General features: G+C 45.8%; 1 protein-coding gene across 2 annotated transcripts in view; it reads right to left on the bottom strand.

Annotated features, from left to right (window-relative positions):
- Positions 1–24,744, bottom strand: part of ATP6V0A2 (ATPase H+ transporting V0 subunit a2) — a 35,746-nt gene that overhangs the window by 1,505 nt on the left and 9,497 nt on the right. For both annotated transcript variants that reach the window (XM_030860050.2, XM_060310452.1), the window contains 16 exons: positions 24,272–24,409; positions 23,151–23,239; positions 21,841–21,967; positions 15,019–15,101; positions 13,438–13,531; positions 12,270–12,482; positions 10,096–10,246; positions 9,683–9,819; positions 8,995–9,182; positions 8,809–8,899; positions 7,662–7,780; positions 6,032–6,242; positions 5,307–5,426; positions 3,640–3,759; positions 2,372–2,489; positions 299–470 (listed from right to left, as the gene is read on the bottom strand). In XM_030860050.2, the coding sequence (XP_030715910.1) occupies positions 299–470; positions 2,372–2,489; positions 3,640–3,759; positions 5,307–5,426; positions 6,032–6,242; positions 7,662–7,780; positions 8,809–8,899; positions 8,995–9,182; positions 9,683–9,819; positions 10,096–10,246; positions 12,270–12,482; positions 13,438–13,531; positions 15,019–15,101; positions 21,841–21,967; positions 23,151–23,239; positions 24,272–24,409 (2,171 nt within the window). The remainder of the gene's footprint in view (positions 1–298; positions 471–2,371; positions 2,490–3,639; positions 3,760–5,306; positions 5,427–6,031; positions 6,243–7,661; positions 7,781–8,808; positions 8,900–8,994; positions 9,183–9,682; positions 9,820–10,095; positions 10,247–12,269; positions 12,483–13,437; positions 13,532–15,018; positions 15,102–21,840; positions 21,968–23,150; positions 23,240–24,271; positions 24,410–24,744) is intronic.

Below are 24,744 nucleotides of genomic sequence, written 5' to 3'. Positions count from 1 at the left end.
AATAAGATAAAGCAACCTGTCAGACCCAAAGTGAACTGAAAGTGTGAAATACACAAAATTATTCAGCAAGCGTAAACTTGCTTTTATGTGTCGGCGACAAAAGCTCAGAAACAAAATACAATTTTAACTCAGGGGATCAGAATACAGATCCCAATCCCGGGAAGGGGAGAAGTAGCCTAAATAATATATGTATACGTATACATATCACTGGAACTGTTACACATATATGTACGTACTGGGGGAGTAGGGTGTTAGATTTTTGTTAAGTAACAGTTCCAAAGCTAAATTCCAAACTCACCAGTGGAGGCGGATGGCGTGAAGAAATGCAGAAAGCCCTTCCATGATCAAAAGGATGAAAATGGTCAAAACCGCAAAGAGAGCGATGACTGGGAGAAGCAGCAAGACCCCGTAGGTCGTGTCTACGCGGAGGCCGACCCGCATCAGCATGGCCCACAGCACGTCAGATAGCTCTGCAAGGCAAGCATTTTGCAAAGTTAACTTCTGTTCACCTTCAGTGAGTCACTTCAATTAGCTAGTTAGACTGGGTTTCCTTCTGAAACAATTTTGAATTGTTATCCCTAAAATAAATACACACCCATATAAGACAAACGTAATCGGCTTCCCACGTAAAAGTTAACCAGCAACTTGATCATCTCAAACACAGAGGAAGACTTGACATTCCAGAGAAATCAGAGCCCTGCCTGCCTGCCAATGAGAGATCCTGACCCAAATAGGGGTCCGGCTGGCTCTGTCCCAACGCAGCACTGGGCCAGGCAGCGGGAAGCTGGGCATCAGTCCTGACTCGGCTACTGACTGACCAGGTGGGTGACCGTGCGCCAGCACCAACCCTCACTGGGCTTCAGTCTCCTCCTCTGTAATATGAAGATGATGGACCCCCTCCCGCCAGCAAGTTCTAGACTTGCGGCTATGCTTACAAAAATATCAATGTAACAACAACAACAAAAACCCCTATCATCTGGTAGTTTTCCCAAGTACAGTCTTTGCACAGTAATGCAGGAGCAGAGCAATGACCGTCCAAAGCATCCTTAATGGTCAACGGGAAAAATTACAATTGTTCTAGGACCTTTCAAAATTTTTGTCAAAACATTAAAAACTCTCTTACTGTTGGTTATAAATGCACAGAGAAATGAAAAACAAGAGTAAATCTATTCTTAAAACATTAGCAACATTGAGCATTCAATTGCTGGGGGGTTTTGGTGAGAACTTATCAAGGGTGCTTTGAACAGCCTTCTTCTCATGTGACTTGGGCTTGGCTGGGCACCTTGACACGGAGTGAGCATCTTCTCTAATGCTTGGCATCCTACTTGGCTGTCCGACTCTTTTCTGAGTTTGGATCAGCTTCTAACACAGCATGCTTTGCACCTTCAATGTCCTGAAATACCTCCTAGAGTTCCTGTGGCACCACTTCTGGGACACCTGCATCTTCTTTCTGTACATCACCAAGTTCCTCTGGCTGCAGATTTCGCCTCTCGAACGGCACCAGTGTCACCACTCCCGTGTCAGCTCTTTCTCCCTAAACTCCAGTTACATTCGATCTGCATTTCACTTCCAGCATATCACTGTTTGTTCCTCTGCTGCACTTCTTCATCTCTGTTGGCCAATTCCCTCGGTTCAGCAATCCGCTTTTAAATGCCATGTGGGTTTACCACCGGCCCACAAGGAGCCAGCACCACCATGCGCCTTGCTATCTGCGCATGAACTGAGCAGCAGGTGCACAGGGTCCAACCACAACAGACTCCGAGAGAAGTGATGCAGCTGGTCTCTGATCATGATGCGCGTCTGTGCTATTTACATAGTGGCTTGCGGGCTGAAGGGCCAGCAGTGAAGCCTGCACTTTGCACCCATACACACAATTTTTACTGTAGTAACTGAAATTTCAACCATGTTCTTGGGGGACTGCTGAGACTTAACTAAACGCAGGTAACTGAAATCCACGCATCAAAACTATTAATCAGCATTGTTTTAGAACTTGCTTGACATAACTAGACATTCACACTTGGTAAGGCAGCACTGAATACAATAATAGTAATAACAAAAACAATAATGGTCAGAGCAGAGGGAGCGAAATGCCTACGCCAGACGTTCCCAAGCCTTCTCGGTCCTTGAAGCCCTCGTGTGTCCCAGTGATTTTTTTCACAGCACCCTGAGGCCAAAAGAAATACCCAGGAGACCAGTGCAGTAAGTAGTCAAGTCCAAACAACTTAACAGTCCCTGTTCACATAGTATCTGAAAAATAGTGCCCTTTCCATCAAAATTTTTCAATGTCCCATGGTGCCCCCATGACTTAACCGAGGCGCTGCGGGGCGTCTCGACACAGAGTTCGGGAGCTACAGGTCTAAGCAAAACTTACGTGCGTGAGCCAAACTGAGTGCCCAGAGCCTCAGGTACGAAGCGGTGTTGGAGATGCATCCCAGACAGTACTCGATGGAATGAATTACTTGGGTCATTAATATTTCTCCAAAATTAAACTGAGAGAGATGACACAACATGTGTTAGACTCCACCCGTGACATGCTTACTTCCACAAGCTACAAGTCTGCTCCACTTTCAGGATTACAGTGAAAGGACTGGCTTCTGGAATACTGGTGAGGATGTGCTGGCGTGTGAGGAACAGAGCTCTGCTCACAACTCCGCCACTAACCAGTTCCCCGACCCACAGAGCTCCCGCCCCCTTGTCCCCCTCCTTTAAGGAGGTAAGTAAGGTTAAATGAAGTCATAAGGGTGGGGCCTGACCCAATAGGACTGGTGTCCTTATAAGAAGAGGAAGAGACACCAAAGAGGCACGCACAGTGAAAAGGCCACGTGGGGACACAGCGATAAAGTGGCTGTCCACAAGCTTGGGAGAGAGGCCCCAGGAGAAACCAACCTGGCCAACATCTTGACCTTGGACTTCCAGCCTCCAGAACCGTGGGAAATACATTTCTGTAACCGAAGCCCCCGAGTGTGTGGTTGTGGCAGCCCATGCAGACTACTGCAGCAGTCACTGGTCTAGGGATGGCAAGTGACCCCGGCCAGGCCAATCACAGCACTTCCCTGGGATTTTTCCTCATGGTAACAAGCAGGGAAGTGCACTTTTCTCTGATTGAAGAAAATAAGCCCAGTGCTCACTGTGGCCACGGTTCCAACACCAAGGGGCCAACTGGCTTCAGAATATGAGGCAAACTTGCAAAGAAAAACTAACTCAGACTAGCTGGGACTGGAAATCCAAAGGCCCACCCTCCTGAGGCCCACTCTGCCCCATTCTGATGTGGGCCAGCAGATTCCCCTTGAAGCCAGTGTGAACAGGGTCTCTTTCTTACAACTATGGGCAAGTTCTAATGAAGACGAGAGTCTTCTCAAAGCAATGTTCATGGCACCTTAAGTCACTCAGCATCACAACTTGTAATGTTAACACTATAAATCCCACTGTAAGAATGAAACTCACAAAATGTTAACCCAGAATCATTATATTATGATGACAATTGTATGACCAGAACAGCATGTGGAAAGCTTGGAGTAACGGTTGTTTTGCTTTCAATTTTGTTTTCTAAGATGATTCTTATCACTCTCATAATGACGATCATCTCTGTGCAAGCCTGGCTCCTTACCTAACATCACCAACAGTAACTGAAAAGGTTACCTCTTCACACGTCACTTCTCTACAACCATCTTCCATTTGGTTGTTTCCCTCTTCTAGGTCTTGGCTTCCCAGCAAAGAAACTTCTTCCTCGCTATCTTTCCTTACAAGTGTGTAACCACTCTAAAAAGACAACCCAAAGAATACAGAGTCAGTGCCTTTAAAATCACAAGGTTGTGGGTCTTCCCTGGTGGCGCAGTGGTTGGGAGTCCGCCTGCCGATGCAGGGGATGCGGGTTCGCGCCCTGGTCCGGGAAGATCCCACATGCCACGGAGCGGCTGGGCCCGTGAGCCATGGCCGCTGAGCCTGTGCGTCCAGAGGCTGTGCTCTGCAACGGGAGAGGCCACAACAGTGAGAGGCCTGCGTACCGCAAAAAAAATCACAAGGTTGTGACAAAATCAAAGTTAGCACCCCTTCGATTCTTTTAAAAATTCAGCTCTTTAGGAATAAAAAAAAAAAAAAGTCCTTTGAAAGAAAATAAGCATATCATACCCACTAGGATGGCTATTGTAAACAAACCAAAAAAAAGAAAATAAATAAGTGTTGATTAGGGTATGGAGGAACTGGAACTCTTGTGCATTGCTGGTGGGAACATAAAATGGCGCAGCCACTGTGGAACGTTTGGTGGTTCCCAAAAAATTAAACAAAGAATTACCATTTCTAGGTATATACCCAAAAGAACTGAAAGCAAGGACTCCAAGAGATATTTATACACCCATGTTCTTAGGAGCATTATTCACAGTACCTGAAAGGTGAAAACAACCCAAGTGCCCATTCATGGATGAACTGATAAGCAAAATGTGGTCTATCCATATAATGGAATATTACTCAGCCTTAAAAAGGAAGGAAATTCTGACACAAGCTACAACATGGAGGAATCTTGAGGACATTAGGTTAAGTGAAATCAGCCAGTCATAAAAGCAGAAACACTATATGATTCCACTTATATAAGGTACCTAAAGTAGTCAACTTCATAGAGACAGAAAGTAGAAGGGTGGGTGCCAGGGGCTGGGTCGAGGGGAAATGGGGAGTTAATATTAATGAGTAAAGAGTCTCAGCTCAGGAAGACGAAAAAGTTCTGGAGACGGATGGTGGGGATGGCTGCACAATGTGAACGCACGTAATGCCACTGAACATGCACCTAAAAACAGTTAAGATGGAAAATTTATGCCATGTATATTTTACCACAATTTATAAAAAATAAAATAAAATGAGAAACTAGACACACAAGAAAACAGTCTGGAAAGAAACTCAACAAATGGTTAACACTGGTTATAACTGAGTAGGAGAAATAGCAGGCATTATTTTCTATATTTTCCACATTTCCTTTAGTTACGTTATTTAAATTAAACAAAAAAACCTTGAAAAATCAAGAGGCAAGAATAAGGAACAAAAATGCTTTATGACAAGCAGTACTGAGGGATTCAGTTCCATCTACTGATAGGTTTGTGGTTCATTACCAGAGGACCTGTCTCCCATGCCCAGACACGGCAGGCTCTTTGCACCACGCTTCTGCAGAACAGGCAACGCGAAAGTTCTCGATAAAGGAAGCTTTGGCTTTTAAATCAGAGTCTGGGACCCCATGCAAGGCGTTTTCTTTACAAAACCTTTCACAACTAAAAACAGACTTTTCTCACCATTTAAAAACATGCAGCCAAACCCACACTTACCCTGCTGACCCCAAAGCAACTGCGCCCACGGTGAAGCCACAACAAGAAGAGTGGCTTTCCCAAGAAGAGCACAGGGACAGACAACGCTGTGATGACCAGAAGCAGCCTCTGGACGTGCTCCTGTTGGTGCAAAAGGGGAGGAAGCCGGTTAAAACGTGAAGATGTGCTAACAATGTCACTGGTGCACTTAAACTAGTGGAAACCAAGTAAAATGTCTCTTTATTAACAAGGAACATAAAGTAAACGCAAGCTAAATTACATTTGCCAGGGTGTCTTTTCCTTTCGTTTCCTAAACTCACAGCTGACGTGCATGGCATCACACAAATGCACAGTTATAGAAAAGCCATTTTTGGAGAGGGCCAGCGTGCCGTGGTCCAAGTGCCAGTTCTCTGAGGACCTGGCTTAGTCAGAGTTGATTTTAAAGAAACTGGAAAAATGGATGGATGGACAGCCCTCAGGAACCCTCCAGTAATACATTCTCTTCCCACCAGTTTTCACGGCTACTGAGGGGCAGCGAGTTTGGAATACACAGTCTGACCAGGGCCCCCGAGACAGCTCTCAGAGCAGGATGGAACCCTCTTGTGATAACACACAGAGGAGCAGAAAGCCCCTCTGTGCCCGGGAGGCCTGTGGAAAGCACCTTTAATCATTCTACTGATGAAAACAAAAAGGCTATCAGGAGGACTTCCTTTGAGTTCTTCACAGTGGAAGACACAACTGCTTACCTGCCCTGGGTAAAGACCACCTGTGTCACTAGCCGGGAATAAAAACATATTAATAAATTCAATCAGAATGCTAGGAGCGACTCTGGAGGTTTCTGCTGAATAAACCAGCCACTTATAGAAAATCATAAAGACAAGGTAGCCAAAGATGCAGAGCATGAAGAGAAGTTCCGGGATGGAAACCAGGTAAATGTTGAACTTCTTCCTGAAATGTCTAGGGAAAAAAAAAAAAAGGAATCGATCAACCCATGAACAACATTGGACTAAGAGAAAAAGGAAAGAGTAAATTAATCTTAAATTCTCTGTGACAAAGTCTATCTCAGCATAACGTCATCTGTCTTACGATTCAGATGTAACCACGAAGAAAAGAAATGTGAAGACAGTAGAGATGACTAGTGTTTCACTGTCAGATCCAGCTAGAGAAAAAAGACATAATTTCTTTCCCCTAATATACCAGCTCTAAGAAACAAACAAAAGTTTTCTAATTTAGAAAATGAAAAAAAGATATGACAAAAATCACCTCTGGAAATAAATATGAATGTACATGTTGCATGCCTCCCTCACTTGAAAGTAAACTCCATAAGGGCAAAAACTTTTTTCTGTCCTCCTCACTGTTCAATCCCTGGTGCCTAGAATAGTGCCAGGCACCTTCTATGTGCTCAACAAATATTTGCTGAATCAATGAAGCTGCCAAAAACCTTATCATCAAAACAGAATTGGGGCCCCCTGGTGGCGCAGTGGTTAAGAATCTGCCTGCCAATTCAGGGGACACGGGTTCAAACCCTTGTCTGGGAGGATCCCACAGGCCACGGAGCAGCTAAGCCCATGCACCACAACTACTGAGCCTGTGCTCTAGAGCCCACAAGCCACAACTACTGAGCCTACATACCACAACTACTGAAGCCCATGTGCCTAGAGCCTGTGCTCTGCAACAAGAGAAGCCACCACAATGAGAAGCCCGCGCACCACAACGAAGAGTAGCCCCCACTCGCCACAACTAGAGAAAGCCCGCATGCAGCAACGAAGACCCAATGCAGTCAAAAATAAATAAATAAAGTAAATTTAAAAAAAAAACAAAAAACAGAATCATAGGACTTCTCTGGTGGCTCAGTGGTTAAGAATCCGCCTGCCAATGCAGGGGACACGGCTTCAAGCCCTGGTCCGGGAAGATCTCACATGCCACGGAGCAACTAAACCCGTGCACCACAACTACTGAGCCTGTGCTCTAGAGCCCAAGTCACAACTACTAAGGCCATGCGCCGCAACTACTGAAGCCCGCGTGCTCTAGGGCCCACAAGCCACAACCACTAAGCCCGCGTGCTGCAACTACTGAAGCCCGCATCGCCTAGAGCCCACGCTGCGCAACGAGAGAAGCCACTACAATGAGAAGACAGCACACCGCAACGAAGAGTAGCCCCCGCTCGCCGCAACTAGAGAGAGCCCGCGTACAGCAGCAAAGACCCAACGCAGCCAAAAATGTTTAAAAATAAATAAAAAACAGAATCATATTAATACAACAAACCACTATGCTGGCTGCCTTTAAGATCATTGTAGTCTACCATCAAGAAGCAAAGTTTAAGAAATAACAAAAACTTGGCTTATAAATACCGGTTAAAAAATAATCTGTACTTACAAGTGGTTAAATATTCCCAGAATGACTCCAAAAGTCATGTGAGTAATTCCTAAAATCACAGACATTTTCATTTTGAAAGAGTTCAGAAAAGTGAGACGATTTGTGGCCAAGTTCCAAATCTAAAGACAAAACAAAACCAAAAAAGAAAACTTTAACTTCCTTCAACTGCCTTAGGCGAAAAGTGCTGTTCCTTAAGGAGACTGTTGTCAGGTTTTTTCAAGTTTCCAATTATATTGACAACATTAAATTACACCAATTATGTTTAGAGATGAGAATGCACATTCAGGAGAGAACTACCTTGGAGAGCTCAGATTAGGGAATGCTAGACTTTTGTCACAGAGTTTTTTTCACTACTGTATCGCATCACTCCAAACCAATTTCGAGGTAGTTTCTAAGCTTTTCTTTTAAGGCTGAGATTCCCCGTAAAGACCCCTGGGTCTAGGGAAATGCTGCCTGGGCCTCATAAGCAGCAGCCTGCTGAGCCGTGTTGGGGGCAGGACAGGGGCAGCCCCGGCCCTGGAGCCACGGCTTCACTTTCCTTCTCCCCACACTTTTTCCCTTTCAAACAACCACCTCAATAAGCACCATGATAAGCCTAAGCTCCCTTTCCACTCTAAAATTCCATACTATTTCTTTCTACATCAAAGGGTAAAAAAACAATTCACTTGTACAAAGAAGACATCGAAGAAACAGTGCACATTACATGGCTCCGGAAGTGCCACTTCTCACTAGAGTAAAACAGGTCAGGAAGTAGGACAGACCGTAGCCCCAGCTCCCTGTGGTCTTGTATTCGGGCACTGACCGTCAGCTTCTTCTGTACAGCAGCCTGACTCAGAACACACAGTGAGCCTCTGGCGTCCAGGCAGAAACCCCCAGAGTACCACTCCCTCGCGTACCACCACCTGAACCGTGCTGAACAGTCTGAGAAACCTCTGTGACAGTTAAAGCGAGGTGGCACTGGGAATTCCCTGGAGGTCCAGTGGTTAGGACTCCGTGCTTCCACTGCTGAGGGCGCAGGTTCGATCCCTGGTCAGGGAACTAAGATCCCACAAGCCACGCGGCATGGCCAAAAATTTTTTTAAATTTTAATTAAAAAATTAGGTGGCAGCACCAAGGAACCTGAGATAATGGGGGGGGGGACACTCACGGGATCGATGCCAAGAGGATAAGGGCCTCGGAACACTCCGGGAACACTGGGATCCAACTGCAAAACCCTGTTGTGCCTGATGACGCTGGCACTGTAACAAAAAGCAGGGTGAGGGCCTCCTGCGGAGGGGGAAGGAGACTCGGAGAAACTCCCCTCCACCTGAGACACTGGCAGCAGGACACTCACTTCCAGAGCATCATCTTCCTCTGCTCCGCTGGGCTGTGACCGGAGCTGTACATGGCAGACACGTTCCACCCGGAGCCGAAGAGGTTGAGCGACTTGGAGAAGCAGTCGTTGTAGATGAGGCCCGTGTACACTGAGAACAGCCCCATCAGCAGGAGGATGTAGCGGCCGTTGAAAAACATCCGCACGATCTGTGGGGAGCGAAGCGGGGCCACCGGGAGAACGAGCCGGCGTGACCGACCGGGTTTGGGCACTTTCTTAACCGCTCCTCTCAGGGCTGCTCAAAAGCAAGCTCACGGCACAGACGCCCCCATCACACAGGGGTGAAGGCCCACCCGCCCCCGCAACCATGTCTCAGGTGGGTTACGGTTATCGCCCAAAACTGAACAGTTTTTTTTTTTTGCGGTACGCGGGCCTCTCACTGTTGTGGCCTCTCTCGTTGTGGAGCACAGGCTCCGGACGCGCAGGCTCAGCGGCCATGGCTCACGGGCCCCGCCGCTCCATGGTATGTGGGATCTTCCCGGACCAGGTCACGAACTCGCGTCCCCTGCATCGGCAGGCGGACCCCCAACCACTGCGCCACCAGGGAAGCCCCTGAACATCTTTAAACGTCTCTTTTTATAGTTAAACAGAAGAGAATCACTACTAATGCTGCCCAAACAGATATGAGCCCGAGTGTTTATGTTTTTACCTCTTGTGACTGACTTAGTCTGGGATGATCTTCATTTAACACCAACAGGAGGGCAAATAAGAACATCACAAAGCCATGTCCAAGGTCTCCAAACATCACGGCAAATAAAAAGGGGAAAGTGATGATGGTAAAGAGAGCTGCAGGAAAAGCAAGCGATTTCTGATTCGCAGCAAAGGCAGAAAATTCTAGTTAACTCAAACATGACCACATACTGTATAATGATCTTGACTTTCTCCCAAATTCTCAGGAGAGAACCGACAGGTTAAAATTAACACTTTATACTAAATAAGATAACAAAACAGTAACAGTGGGCCTATTTTTCCAAATATCTATTATATTCTTATAGGGAAAAAAAGCAGCAGTGATGTATAAAATGTATAAGACACAAAGACTGGCAAATTCAGGCTTCCAACCTGGGTTCACTTCTCGGTAGCTCCCAACCCCGTAGGCATCCACGATGTTCTGAAACCCCTCGGTGAACTTGTTGGTGCGGATGAGAGTCGGGGGTGTTTCTTTTGTTGGGATTGTGTTCATGAATGAGGGGATCGAAGCACCGCTCTGTCTCTTTCACGTGAAAAAAAAAGAGACAGAGGAAGAAAAAATTACCACCCAAGAGCTCTTTCAACAAATCTTCATTGGCTGCCATGGAAAGGCCCTGAGCACGTGGGGAACCACCCCGCTGGAGGTTCAAGTACAGCAGAAGTGACAGGAGGGACTGAGGAAGGCTCCTGGGGGACGTGGTCTTGGAGAAGGAAGAACCTAGCAAGGCTGAGTGGTGGGAAGCAGGCAGGGACAGGTATGCCAAGAAAAAAACAAAATTTTGCCGTACTGACATTTTGGTTTATTCTCGCCTGTTTTTCAGTTTTATGAGGTAATACTGTAGCTGTCTCTAAATTCCTCTTGAACATTTTTAAGAGCTAAACCAGTAAATTCCAGTTGTATGTTGGTGATTCTGGGACTACTTATATATACTCACACACACAACAAGAGTATTAGTCATGTCCCTCAAAACGGTTGTTACCTCAATAAATAAGAATCATCTAGAGCTTTAAAATATATAAATAAAATAGATGTCCCATACGCCAAAATAACTAATTCATGTATTTCCTTCTTCTCAGCACTGCGTGTTTTACGTTTGTGCCGTAACAGAATTATGTAATGAGACAAAGCAATTAACCAAAATCTCCTATGAAAACTTGTTTCCTTAACTGCCACTTGAAGTTTGTAAACCTGCTATTTCCAGTAAAGAACTAAGTTTTTTTTGTTTGTTTTTTTATCTTATATTGGAGTAAAGTTGATTTACAATGTTGTGTTAGTTTCAGGTATACAGCAAAGTGATTCACTTATACACATACATCTACTTTTTTCAGATTCTTTTCCCATATAGGTTATTACATAGTATTAGGTAGAGTTCCCTGTGCTATACAGTAGGTCCTTGTTGGTTGTCTATTTTATATATAGTAGTGTGTATATGTCAGTCCCAACCTCCTAATTTATCTCTCCAAGAACTAAGTTTTGATACAGAAAAAAACCCTCACAGGAACGTGGGAGACTTGACCCCATAGCCCAGGAGTGGAAAGAAGCTATTATTCAAAGTTCAGAGGCTGTAAGAGCAGAGGTGGATGGGTTCAACTATATTTAACAAAAAACTTCTGCACGACCAAAGCAAACAAACAGAAACACCAAAAGACAAGGGACAAATTGGGGAGAATATCTGTTCTCGTATCACAGACAACGAGCCAAGGAAATTAATAAGAAAAAGACCAACAACCCAGTAGAAAACGGGCAAAGCACATGAACACAGCATTCACCAAAAAAGTGAAAGTTCAAAGGCTCTTCTTAAACATACAAAAGGATATTCAACCTCACTCAAAATAAGAGAAATGCAACAACTGGCAATATTTGCCAAAACTGATCCAGCAATTCCATGCTGGGAATTTACCCGGAGATGGGTTTGTGCGTGTCTGAACCGTCAAAGGTCAAGTGCTAGTCACTGCACTGGTATTCATAAAGTTAGAAACCACCTAAATGACCAGGGAACTGGTTCAATAAGCCACGGTACATCCATTCAGCAGGATATTAAATAGCTATTAAAAAAAACAGGGAAGTTTTCTTATGAGAAAAGAACAGTATGAATAGCACACAATCTTTTCTGAAGGAAGGGAATTCTCTCCCTTTATATATTCCTATCTGCTTATCTATGATTAAGAAACTCAAAGACGTAAGAGAAGTAAAACAAGTGTTGTCCTTGAGCAGAGGAACTGGACATATGAGGCTCTGGATAGGAGGAAGCCACTTCACTGGGTCTTTTATATTTTTTAATTTTTTTTTTTGACTTTTAAACCATGAGACTGAATTCCTTACTCTAAAGAGCAAATTAAAAATGCCTGTGCAAATCGCTTTGCTGCACACCTGAAACAACTGTAAATCAACCATACATCAATTTAAAAAAAAATGCACGTGCACACAGAGCCTCGAGGGACCAACTCTCCATAGTTTCAGTTCAAAAGAGTCAACACGGTGTCCTCTCCTCCTCTATCTTATTTCCTGCGGGGAAGGGCTGGCAGGGAGGGAAGGGCCGCCTCACCGAGCCCTCCTCCAGAGCAAGGCGCAGCTCGTGCAGGTCGGCCTCGGGACACCAGACCTCGGCGATGAGGCACTTGTTGGTCACGTCAAAGCTGCACATGTTCAGCATATGGTAAATGGCTTTCATCTTCTTCACCTGGATGACGCGGCTGTAGACTGACTCGGCGGCTTTACAGAGCACTTGCCTTAAGTAATCCTCGGTTTTGTGAAGCACCTGGGTGAGGACAAACATGGACTTTCAGCAGAGTGTCCACTGGGCACCTGACCTCCTCTGAGGGACTTTCTCCTCAGTGATGGGTGGGGGGGCGAATTCCAGGCACCTGACTCTCTGGGGACAGTTAAGGAAGTTCAGTCCTTCTCCTCCAGGCCCTGGAGCTGCCTTTCCAGAAGGGACCCCAGGGCACAGGAAATGGTTAGAAGTCGTGGTCCCTGTGGCGGCCTGATGGCCCGGCTGGGTCCAGAGAGCTGGGGGCCTGGTTCTTACCCACTCTCAGCCTCGGCCCAGCTCCCTGTCAAAACCCGTGAGCCACCAACTCCCATCCCATCCCATCCTGCCAAGAAATCCCCTTTCACTCAAGTGGGTCAGAGTCCGCTTCTTGTTACCAAGAGCCCTCGCTGACCTAAGCAGAAATGGGAATTGAAATAGTGCAGGTAAAATTACAGCCAGCACTGTAAATGGGGCTCGCTTGTCCTCTCTCATCAAGAATTACACTCCGGGGCTTCCCTGGTGGCGCAGTGGCTGGGAGTCCGCCTGCCGATGCAGGGGATGCGGGTTCGTGCCCCGGTCCGGGAAGATTCCACATGCCACAGAGCGGCTGGGCCCGTGAGCCATGGCCACTGAGCCTGCGCGTCCGGAGCCTGTGCTCCGCAACGGAAGAGGCCACAACAGTGAAAGGCCCACGTACCGCAAAAAAAAAAAAAAAGAATTACACTCTGACAGATCAAAGATGACCAGACTATTCTTTAAAGCCCCATCGTTTAGAAACCATCTAGGTCTCTTAACAGCTAAAATAAAACTCCCACGAAGAGGAGGGAGGTGCCATTCCAAACTCCCTAAAACACCTTGATTTGTCCACAACCAAAATTTTCCACATTAAAAAAGAAAGTAAATGGATTTGTAAATGTTTTGCAAACCCTCGGATAAGGAGGCAAGTTTCTGGTTCACTCACAGTATACAGATCTTGAATCCGGGTGTTCAGGCCCTCCTGAATCTCTCTCCGCTCCTCGGCGGTATTCGGGTAGGGGTAAACGTGGCAATGGTAACTAGAAGACAGGATTCAACACAGTGCCGCGGCTGTCAGAGCTGCAAGAACCAGGCCAAAAACTAGAGCTAAATTCAGTCTACCGCCTGGGCGCATTGCCTCCCAAACCAGAGTACAAGCAGCCCTCCGGGACAAAAAGGTGCAGACACAGGCACCCAGCCACGGTAAGGCCTTGCACACGGACGCTCAACAAATTTGCTACGGAATTCCATAGATTTAGTGAACTCTGTCGTGGCTCCACAGTCCATTCCTACCCTCGATGATTCCCAAAAGCTCATTCCCAATTCCAACTTCCTGAAATTCACCACCACCCTTGAGCTGGAAATCATTAAACAAGTGTAAAATATAAATCAAAGACAAAGAACATACAACAATAATTACCTTTTACAAAAAAGAGAAAATCGGAGGAGGAGAAAGCTCTGGATGCCTAGCAATCGCCTCTGACATGGGCTTCAGTAAACGTCCTCTGGGGCCACGTGTGACACCAGGACGCAGGGGAGGCAGAGCCACGCCCCCCCAGCTGCAGCCACACCCCCTCAGCTGCTGCGACTCCCATGCTGCCTTAGTGTTTTAATGCCATGCTTTATGTTCCTCTTTAAGCTCTGGCTACTAAAATTAAATTCTTACTCCAGCCTTACCCTAAGCAATGATATCTGTGAAGTCACAGGTTTGTGTGCTGGCTACAGTTTTTCTAATCTACATAAAAAATAAATATATACCTATTAAGTAAGAATAGGCTAGTCCACGTATCACCTAAAGTTACTTTCCATAACACCAGTGACTGAGTATCAAACGCTGGTGAACACGGAATCCGAAGGAAATAACCGAACCCCACCCTTACTCACCCCAGCAAGAAGCAAGGCAGCTAAAAGTTCCCCGAGTATAAGAAAACAAAAGGCCATTCTTTTGAGTTTTCATGTGGTTTTGCGTGTTTTCCCACTGGTGACAAGACTAAGCCACAGACCGATTCTTGCTGTGATACTGCTCCACGTTTACCGGAGGCTTACGCGGTACGGGAGCCTTTTACTTGTACCATCTCGTCTGGCAGGCAGGCCTCTCTGAGCCCACACTCTCCACCACCTGCCAGGCCCCCTTCCCCAGGCTGCAAAGAAGGTAACTGCAGAGGGCTGGGAAAGGATGAGCCGTACGCTCCATGAGGACAGATAAGCCTACGCGTAGCTAAAAGCAACAGAAAGGCACCAAATATTAAAACTGGATTCCTTCCCCAGCCTTCATTCCTAAGGGAAAAAAATCAAATCTGGGAATGTTCTTAACATGGTGTCTATTTTTAAATTATTTTAAGTATTACACTGGCAAGAGAGATGACAAATTAAATGTTTTAAAACATGGTATTACAGCAAAGAAATCATGTAACAAAACTCAGCAGCCTTTGCAACCACTGTGTTTCTCTTCAGAGACATATTTTAAGAAAACTAGAGGTTACTGAGGATAAAGAAATAAATGAAATAAAATGTTTCTTTTTCTTACCAGTCACATATCTTCTTAACCTTGTGGCCAATCTGCTCTCCCCAAAAGGATATCAAAAACACATACCATTTTATGACTTCTCCCTACAAAGAATAAAGATAACTGTTACTTCTCTGTCTAGAACTTTGAAAACTGGCAGCTCGCACTCTGTCAGAGTTAGTTCATTCATTCAACAAACACTAAACACTGTCCATCCTCATTATCTGCAGATTCCATAATTGCAAATTCACCCCAGAAATCATTCATAACCCCCAAATCAATACTCAAGCATTTATTCATTTGTGGACATGCAGAGTGACAAAAATTTTGAGTCACCCAATGTGCATATTCCTGCTGAGGTCAAACAAGGTGACCCTCTGCCTTCTTATTTCAGCTCATACTATAAACAAGTGTCCTTTTTGTGATCTATTTAGCGCCAAGTTTTTCACAGTTTTGTGCTTTTTTTGGTGATTTCACTGTTCAAAATGGTCCTCAAAGCTGTCTAGTGTTTCCGAGCACATGAAGGCTGTGACATGCACTTACGTGTGTCCCATCAGCTTTGTTCAGACAGGCGTGATGGTGCGGTTGGCAGTGAGTTCAATGTTAATGCATCAACAGTACATATTAAATAAGGTGTCTTTAAATAAAACAAGGTTATGTAGTGATCGGCTGACAAGAACGCTATGACCAGAGACTCACAGGAACATAGCCCTGTGCTTCCCCTAGAAGCAAGGGTTCAGTTCTCACGGAGACTGTACAGTGTTAACTACTACGAATAATGAGAACTGACTGTATTTACAAATATTCTACAAATAGAACTGAATAGGTTTTTGGCCAATTTGCCAGGCACTGGTTCCCAGTGCTAGGAATACAGCAGTGAACAAAACAGACAAAAATCCCTGACCTGGGAGGGAAGGGAGGGGAGGGAAGCTTATATCAAGTTAGCAGCAAGAGACACTAGGAAAGTTCATAATATGCCAAATGGAGATGAGGGCGATAAAGACAATAAAGCTGGGAGGGGTGACAGGGACAAAGAGGCTGGGGGTTGAGCTTTTAAATCAGGCGAGGAGGGAAGGCCTCCCTGAGAAGGGGACATCTGGGCCTAGAGGAGTGAAGGGGGTGAGGGAGCGAGCCACATGGATCCTGGGGAAGAGCCTCCTGAGCCCGAGGAAAAGCTCGTGCAGAGGCAAGACGAGGGGAAGCGAGCAGGCCAGCCTGGCTGAAGAGGAATGGCCAGGGGGTGACAAGATGGGAGGCCGTGAGACAGGAAGCCACAGGAGGGCTTTGAGGCGGGACGGGGGGTGTGGTGGTGAGACGCTCCGACTCATTTTACAGGGATCATTCTGGATGCTGGGCGGAGAAGAGCTGAGCTGGTGCTTACTGAGACAGGCCAGCCTGGACGGGCAGGTCTTGGGGGGAAGATGGGCAGTTCAGTTTTAGGTGTCACATGGAAAGGTCTTCCAGAAACTTCAAAGGTATGGAGGAGCCAGTTAAATACAAGTCTGGTATTCAGGGGGGAGATCCAAGCCAGATGTATACATTCGAGGGATGGTATTTAAAGCCATGAAGTTACACGGGACCCCTAAGGGCACAGAGGAGAGAAGCAATCCAAGAATTGAGCTCTGGGGCGGAGGGGATGGGGAACAGGTTGGGGAGCTTCAGGCAGAGCAGAGGCACTTGGGTCCCGAAGGCAGGGACGCGGGGCGGCCGGGAAGGGGAGGCCAGGGAGGTGGCGGGCGGAGGAGATGGCTGAGGTGTCTGGGAGGCTGGTTACGTGGGATAAGCAAGCGAATCGCACAGTGCATGAACCACACTGAGGATGAGGGAGGCCAGATTTCTCGCTGTCAGAAGAGAGTGCAAAACACCGAAAAAGAGACGTCCAGAATCGTAGGTTAGAGTCTGAGCAAACGGTTTTATAATAAATGTGCACAGGTAGCTGCAGAAGCGGATACGGCTGTGTGCACGTGTGTGCACGTGTGTGCACGTGTGTGCACGTGTGTGCACGTGTGTGTGTGTGTGTGTCCATGTTTTGACTGCTGAAAGGGCCCAGAAGCAATGACACTCCACTACATGACGAGAACTCAAACATCCAGATCCTTGTTTCTAAATTCCACCCTCCACTAAAAGGAACCAGCGGTCCTTGAAGGAATGGCTGACTCCAGACAGAGGCAGGGACCATCCTGTGGTGCCAGAAAGTAAGGGGTTGCTCAGTGAATGCTGCAGACGTGCCAAAGGCCAGAGGAACACGCACGAAGGGACGCCCAGTGGCCAAATCAGGGACAATTTGGGCATCAAAGTAAAAAGGACTGGGACTCCCTGGTGGCGCAGTGGTTAAGCATCCACCTGCCAATGCAGGCGACACGGGTTCGAGCCCTGGTCCGGGAAGACCCCACATACCACGGAGCCACTAAGCCCGTGCACCACAACTACTGAGCCTGCGCTCTATAGCCCGTGAGCCACAACTACTGAGCCCACGTGCCACAACCACTGAAGCCCACGCGCCTAGAGCCCGTGCTCTGCAACAAGAGAAGCCACTGCAATGAGAAGCCCGTGCACCACAACACAGAGCATCCCCCACTCGCTGCAACTAGAGGAAAGCCCGTGCACAGTAACGAAGACCCAGCATGGCCAAAAATAAATAAATAATTTTAAATAAATAATAAAAAGGATCGCAACAGATTACAAGTCATTAAATAAAGACGAATGCCTAAGTCCGTGGATGAATGAGCAAGTGACTGAGAGGGCAGGGAAAGCACGGCCTCCTGGAGGACGGTAACTAGTAAGTACAGAAGGAAGGATGGGAACAGAGTAACCACCTGGCAATCGCAACAGAGGTGATGGGGTCAAGAGAGTCATCGTGGAGGCTGAGGCTGGTGGGCAGAGGTCTGCTGAGGAACAAGGCCCCAGTAACCTAGGAACACCTCCTCACCAGCTACTGATCAATTAAATAGAGCAAGATGGTGACATGAAGGTGGAGAAACCTGGACGACACCAACATGACCAGGCCGATATTACGTGCCTCCTGGTGGGAGGTGCTGAGAGGACCAGATAATTGACTCCGTGGTGTTCCCACCAGCAACGTGTGATCCGAGCCTGGTCAAGAGGAAGCACAGAATGGACCCCAAGAGAGGGTCATCCTGCAGAATGTGAAGCCTGTCCCGAATGCAAAGCACAGTCCCAGGCAGGGCAGTGGACCAGAAAGGAAACAATGCAAACTGTGGGGAATTTGATGGCATGTTTGTATTGGACCAAGTGTTGCATCTGTGTTGATTTTTCTCATTTTGAGGGTTGTACGGTGGTTATATAAAATAGCGTCGTTATGAGGGGGCAACACATACATGTCCACGGCTTCCTCGCAGAAGGTCTGGAAGGAGCCTAATGAAAATGGGGATAGATATGCAGAAAGAGTGAGTGGAGTATATATGGCAAAATGTTAATAATTGGGAAATCTGGGTGAAGAGACAGAAGACTTTGTTCTCTTCTGGCAACTTTTCTGTAAACTGAAATTATTTCAAAATAAACTATTGAAGAAACTACACAGGGGGGACTTCCCTGGTGGCGCAGTGGTTAAGAATCCGCCTGCCAATGCAGGGGACATGGGTTCGAGCCCTGGTCTGGGAAGATCCCACATGTCGCGGAGCAACTAAGCCCGTGCACCACAACTACTAAGCCCACGCTCTAGAGCCCACGAGCCACAACTACTGAGCCCATGTGCCACAACTGAAGCCTGCGTGCCTACAGCCCGTGCTCCACAACAAGAGAAGCCACCGCAATGAGGAACCCGCGCATCGCAACGGAGAGTAGCCCCTGCTCGCCGCAACTAGAGAAAGCCCGTGCACAGTAACGAAGACCCAAAGCAGCCAAAAAATAAAATTAAAAAAAAAAAAAAGTAATGTTTGTGAAATTCTTACCTGATAAACTAGGATATTCATTTCTAAAAAGTGTTTAAAAAAAAAAAAGAAAGAAAATACCCAGGGGGAAGAAAGAAATGGTATTTATAGTGCATCTGAATTTGAAGATTCCTTAACAATTTTAAAAATAGTACTGTGTCAGGGAACACAACCACCTAAGACATAATATGGAACACGGATGTATGCAACATAAAAAATACAAATCATAAAACCATATGAAACTGCCTGAGTCTAGTTTTGACAGAGAGACTGGTCAGCATCTAGAAACAATACTGACAAAGGAGAGAATGGGTAGACATATGCTCTGGGGTCTGTAAGGGCTTCAAGGGGTCGACCCAAAAGGCATGAAACAGGACACCACAAATAAATCCTCGAACCGGAGTAAAAGTTACCAAATCAAATCTCATATCCTCCCCAGAACAAGGACTAACAGAACGCACACTGAAACATAAATAGCGACTCTCTCGAAGCTGGAGGATCACAGGTGACTGATTTTCTTCTTCACGTTTTCTATATTGTTCCCAATTTTCTAATAACGAGCACGCATTTCCTTTGTAATCATGGGGGAGGGAGGAGTTGTAGTTTCAAGAGAAAATCTGCCCATTATACGTCAACAAAAAAATGAGAAGTGAAGAAAAAGTAAAGAATTTTTAAAAAATACATATGTATCTCTAACCATGTCTCCATATTTCTTCACAGACATTTAATGCCCTTTAACAAATCCGGTAAAAACTCAGCACAAAAGAGCTTAGACACTGTATAGAAAAAAATTTTTTTTACAGAGTAAATGCTCTGCAGGAGAATGATGGACATGTTCTTTTAATTAAAGAAAAAACTCAAAGAACATGTAAATGCTGCTTCAGAACAGTTTTAATCTTCACCTTTACATAGAGAGATCGTAATGGTCACAGGTGAAGGATAATCAACATACTGCTACCGGCAGTTTCAGGAGCCACAAAAACTATTACAGGTGTATGGTTAACGAACAGCTTGACTGATCAGATTTTCCAACGTGTGTGGTTTACTTAGGCTGAACCATATGAAAATTATTTCACAGCCAAACTCCTTTAGGTGTCAAAACTATTAATCTTATAGCCAAAAATCCTGCGGCAAATCTAGGAAAGAAAACACGAACGCTTTTCTCAAAATTGAGAATCCCAAGTTCCTTTTCTACCCTTAGTAGATAAGTTCATCCTCACTTAGACCAATATATAATAGTTATTTTTATGGTGAAGTCTTTAAAAAAAAAAAAATCACAGCTATTTTAAAAGGTAATGATGGCTTTGGCTGCCCTGCTTCTCTTCCTGAATAATTCATTCCTGAAGCCTTAGATGTGCATTCAGGGATGGACCTGGGGTGGGGGGGGAAGGGCAGCAGTGACCCAGGGCAAAGTCAGAGCCCAAGCAAAGTGAGGAGGCCCTGCAGTCCACACTAGGGGACAACCCGGGCTGGGGGCTGGGGAACTCGGAGCTCCAGGCAGAGAGAGGAGCGGGGCAGCAGAGATGGGAAATCAATGGGCAGACTGGTCACACACAAGGGGACTTATCAAATCAGTACATTAACAATAATAGGAGCCAAGTTTCCCACCACTGAAGAAAGGAGTTACAAACACAGAAAGAGAGAAACTTAGAATGAACCCTGTGGTGTTGGACTGGAATTGGATGTAAACTCACAGTTTTCATATATACACACAGGTACAGAAATAAAGCTGTGAGTGTGTGTGAGCCGTGTGCGTGTGTGTGTCCTAGAGCTGTCCACTGACAGAGCTGGGAACAGCGACACCTCAGTCCCCATGGGCACACCCGGAGACCGCATCCTGGCTTCTAATTACCGTTCTCCACTAAAGAGAACCAGGTTCCTTGGAGAAATGGCTGATTCCAGAGCCGCGTGAGGGAAATTACAAGATGAATCGGGACATCTTGTTATGCAGGAAAGCAAAGAAGCATTCAAAAAATGATGGGAACATGTAAAAAGAAGATAAAAGCCAGCTAAATGGGCTCCAATGGCCAAATCTAGAGCATGTGAATATCAAAATAAAGAATTACAGTAACAGAGTATAACTCATTGAATAAAACAGGAAATAAATTAATGCACTGAAAATCTGATGAGAAATTGAGTACTTACAGAGTTTCAAAGCACCTCCCCCAAAACATGTACTAAATACAAAGGAAATGGAGTAATAAATTCACAGTGGAGAAGCTTAGGAGTCGCTACCTTGAGCAAGTGATCAAAGTGAACATCACTAGTAATGGGACAAAGGAACTGTGCACCCCTGATGGGAAGCAGCATCACTTCCTGCCCAAGACACATAACTTGAATCTAACCATGAGAAAACATCAGACAAACCCAAACAGAGCGGCATTCTACCAAAATAAAAACCACTGGTCTGTAATAATTTTTAAATGTCCAGGTCACGAAGGTCAAGGTAAGACTGAGAAATTATCCCAGAATGAAGGAGACCAAAGAGACATGACAATTAAGTCTAAGGCCTGATTCTAAACTAGATCCTTTGCTATAAAAGACAGTATTGTGGGAATTCCCTGGCGGTCCGGTGGTTAGGACTCCGAGCTTCCACTGCAAGGGGCCCGGGTTCCATTCCTGGTCGGGGAACTAGGATCCCGCGTGCTACGCGGCCGCAAATAAATAAATGAATAAATAAATGCCAAAAAAAAAAAAAAAAACAGTGTTGGGACGGCTGGTGAAACCCAAACAGGACCTGAGGCTGGGAGGGTGGCGACGCATCCACGTCAACGTCCCAGGCATACTATGGCGGTGCGGGAGAGAGTCCTCCATGTTAAGAACTACCCCCCAAACGCATCCAAGGATGGCAAGGCACGTGGTGGACAGCTCACTGAAGTGCTCCGCTCTGCGCTGTGCCTCCAGCTTCAGCGCAAGTCCGCCGCTGCTAAACAGGGAGGAGGTGCCCACTTACCGTTTCAGGGTCTTCCAGGGGCCCCTCCAGTTCTGCGTGCGTCACGATGCTGTGCCCTCTGCAGGCTCGCCACAGCGTTTTCCCGAATGCTTCAGCTTTCCCTTGGTTAATGAGGCCAGACACAAATCTGTGAGACACCAAAGACTGTGGTCCAGTAAGCGCAATGAGGATTACCAAACCGCATGAAGAGGGCGGCAAAGCCCTTCACGCCTGCCCAAGTGCTGGCGATATCCTCAAAGCCCTCCAACTGCAAAATATCTGAAATGCTGCATAAAATATTTTTGAAACGTCCTCTTCAATGTAGAGCTGAGCCCGTAATTTCGAGAAATTCTTGGAATCCAAAAATAAAACAGGACCTCGTAGCTGTGCCCTGATGTATTATACTGACCCAGTATCTTAAGGCCTTGGGTTTCAATGCCAGCAAGGGAGACAGGAGATGGGCTCTGGGTCGATATCAGGTGAAGAGATGGAACTGAACCCCCAATCCCCACAAAGTTGGGACTCTTGCCCCCCAACAAAGGGTTACACCTTAAGTGAATGGGTGGACTAGAAAAAAATCCACCTTGCAAAGGAGCCTACAAGCAAACTTGTTTATTTCGGCTTTGGTTTTGGAGAGAAGGGGAAGAGTGTTACTTGAGAATTTACAACCACATCTTAGGATGCATCAGGCAGAGAGAAAACAAACAGAAAAACAAAGAAACTCAAGCTGAGAAATTAACGTAAAATGATTCCAGGTAGGTAGAGTGCTCCCAAGTACCTGACATATGTAAAAATAAGTTCTCTCTGAAAGAGTACAGCCTCAAACTAAACATCATTGAATTCCTACACATAAGGAATAGAGGAACAGTTCATAATAAAAAGAAATCACAAATCACATGAGGAAACAAGTTACCATTAGTTCAAGTAAACAGAGAGAGTGAACAGTGGAAAGACACCCTTAAAATACGATTAATAAATTAACCAACTCAGTTTAGCCCCTATGTTTCCACCAAACAAAACAGGACTTGACGCTTCAATGACCAATTATTTTAGGCTATGGAGTAACGAAGAATGGCATAACTGGCATAAATTCCTCCTTTCCACCTCATTATACCGAAAGAAGAAATTTCCATCGTATTTAGCTAAAAAGTCAATACAGCTGAGTGATTCAACTCAACAAATACAGGAGTACAGTGTTTTCTTAAACAAATATTCACTTTCTTTCATTCCATCACAGGCTTTCAGATGGTGGCCGTCCTTCCACTCAACACAGCTCGTCTCCCACTGACAAGAAGGACAGTGTAAAGCTCGACCCGCCAGTTGCCACTTACCCCAGTTTTGCTCCCAGCCTCTGCATACAGCTGTAGTCCAACAAAGAATCATTCTCCAAGGAAGGGAATTCTTCGTAAGTGGGTTCAAACTAAAAAGAGATATGAAACCAAGTGTGTCTCACTGAAAGTGACACTTTAATTCTCAAGTCATGTTTCCAAACAAGTTTGCAGGGCATAGGAACTCAGATTTGGGTGCCAAGGCCCCAAGGTAACTCAGACACGTAACTCAGCTCTGATAGATGAAGAGCATAACTTCCCTGTCCCTTATTTGTAAGCTAGTTGAAGACATTTACTTGAAAGTATAGTTATAATTTATGCCATTGCCTTAATTCAAGACAGAGTAACTGTATCAGAGGTCACCGCTACAGAAAGTGAAACAAAGTTCATAAGGGACATACGTCTCCCCTCTCTGATACTCAGCTGAGTACTGTGCTACTGCATAGGCTGTTCTTTATTCCCATACAGATTTTTTTTTTAATTCCATTACTCTCAGCAATTTGAGAAGAAAAAAAACAAACTAAATTTTAGAGTTTGACTTCCAGTGTTCAATTTTTTCTCATGATCATAAGATTTTTTTCAACTGCAAACTAAAGCATTTCATGAATAGGAAGTGGTTATGGTTAAAACCAACCAACAAAGGAGAGGCTTAAAACTTCTTTTAATGTCATATAATCCAACTGAAAGATAAAGGTAAGATCAAAATGTATCTGATTTTTTTTAAATGTATCTCTTTTTTTTTTTTTTTTTAATTTTTAGCTGCGTTGGGTCTTCGTTGCTGTGTGCGGGCTTTCTCTAGTTGCGGCGGGCAGGGGCTACTCCTTATTGAGTAAGGGGTATCTCTTCCAATGAGGAAGTCCCTCTATCTCTTTTAAAAAGCAACACCTCTACAGGAGTTAATAACAAAACCCAAAACTTTACGAGAACGAGAATTTTATAAAAGAAATATACTTCTGGGACTTCCCTGGTGGCCCAGTGGTGAAGACTCCGCGCTTCCACTACAGGGGGCACGGGTTCAATCCCTGGTCAGGGAACTAAGAACCTGCGTGCCGCGTGGCGCAACCAAAAGAAAGAAAGAAAGAAAGGAAGGAAGAAATGCACTTCCTCCCGAGCATCGCCAGCACCTGCATGTCGCGCCTGACGAAGGCCTTGCTCACTCGCAGCACGTGGGTGTACTCGGTCAGCTCCAGGAGGTTCTTCCTCAGCCTCTCCTTGTTCTTCGTGACCTCCCTCAGCTCAGCCTCCAGCTTCTGCAACTGCTCCTGAAATGAAACGGCAGCAGGGTTAGTTCCAAGTCTGGTTCTAATACTCTTTTCACAGTACCCCAGAACTAGTAGAGGTTTTAAAAAGCCATAATGTATGAGAGTTTGATAGGGATATGAAAACATGCACAGGTTTTTGGTTTTGTTTTTTTTTGCGGTACACGGGCCTCTCACTGTTGTGGCCTCTCCTGTTGTGGAGCACAGGCTCCGGACACGCAGGCTCAGCGGCCATGGCTCACGGGCCCAGCCGCTCCGCGGCATGTGGGATCTTCCCGGACCAGGGCACGAACCCGTGTCCCCTGCATTGGCAGGCGGACTCTCAACCACTGCGCCAC

This window comes from Globicephala melas, chromosome 13 (assembly GCF_963455315.2).
Source record: "Globicephala melas chromosome 13, mGloMel1.2, whole genome shotgun sequence".
In the NCBI taxonomy this organism is placed as follows: Eukaryota; Metazoa; Chordata; class Mammalia; order Artiodactyla; family Delphinidae; genus Globicephala; species Globicephala melas.
Note: the sequence above shows the minus strand (reverse complement) of the source record. Positions and strands in the feature narration are given on the sequence as shown.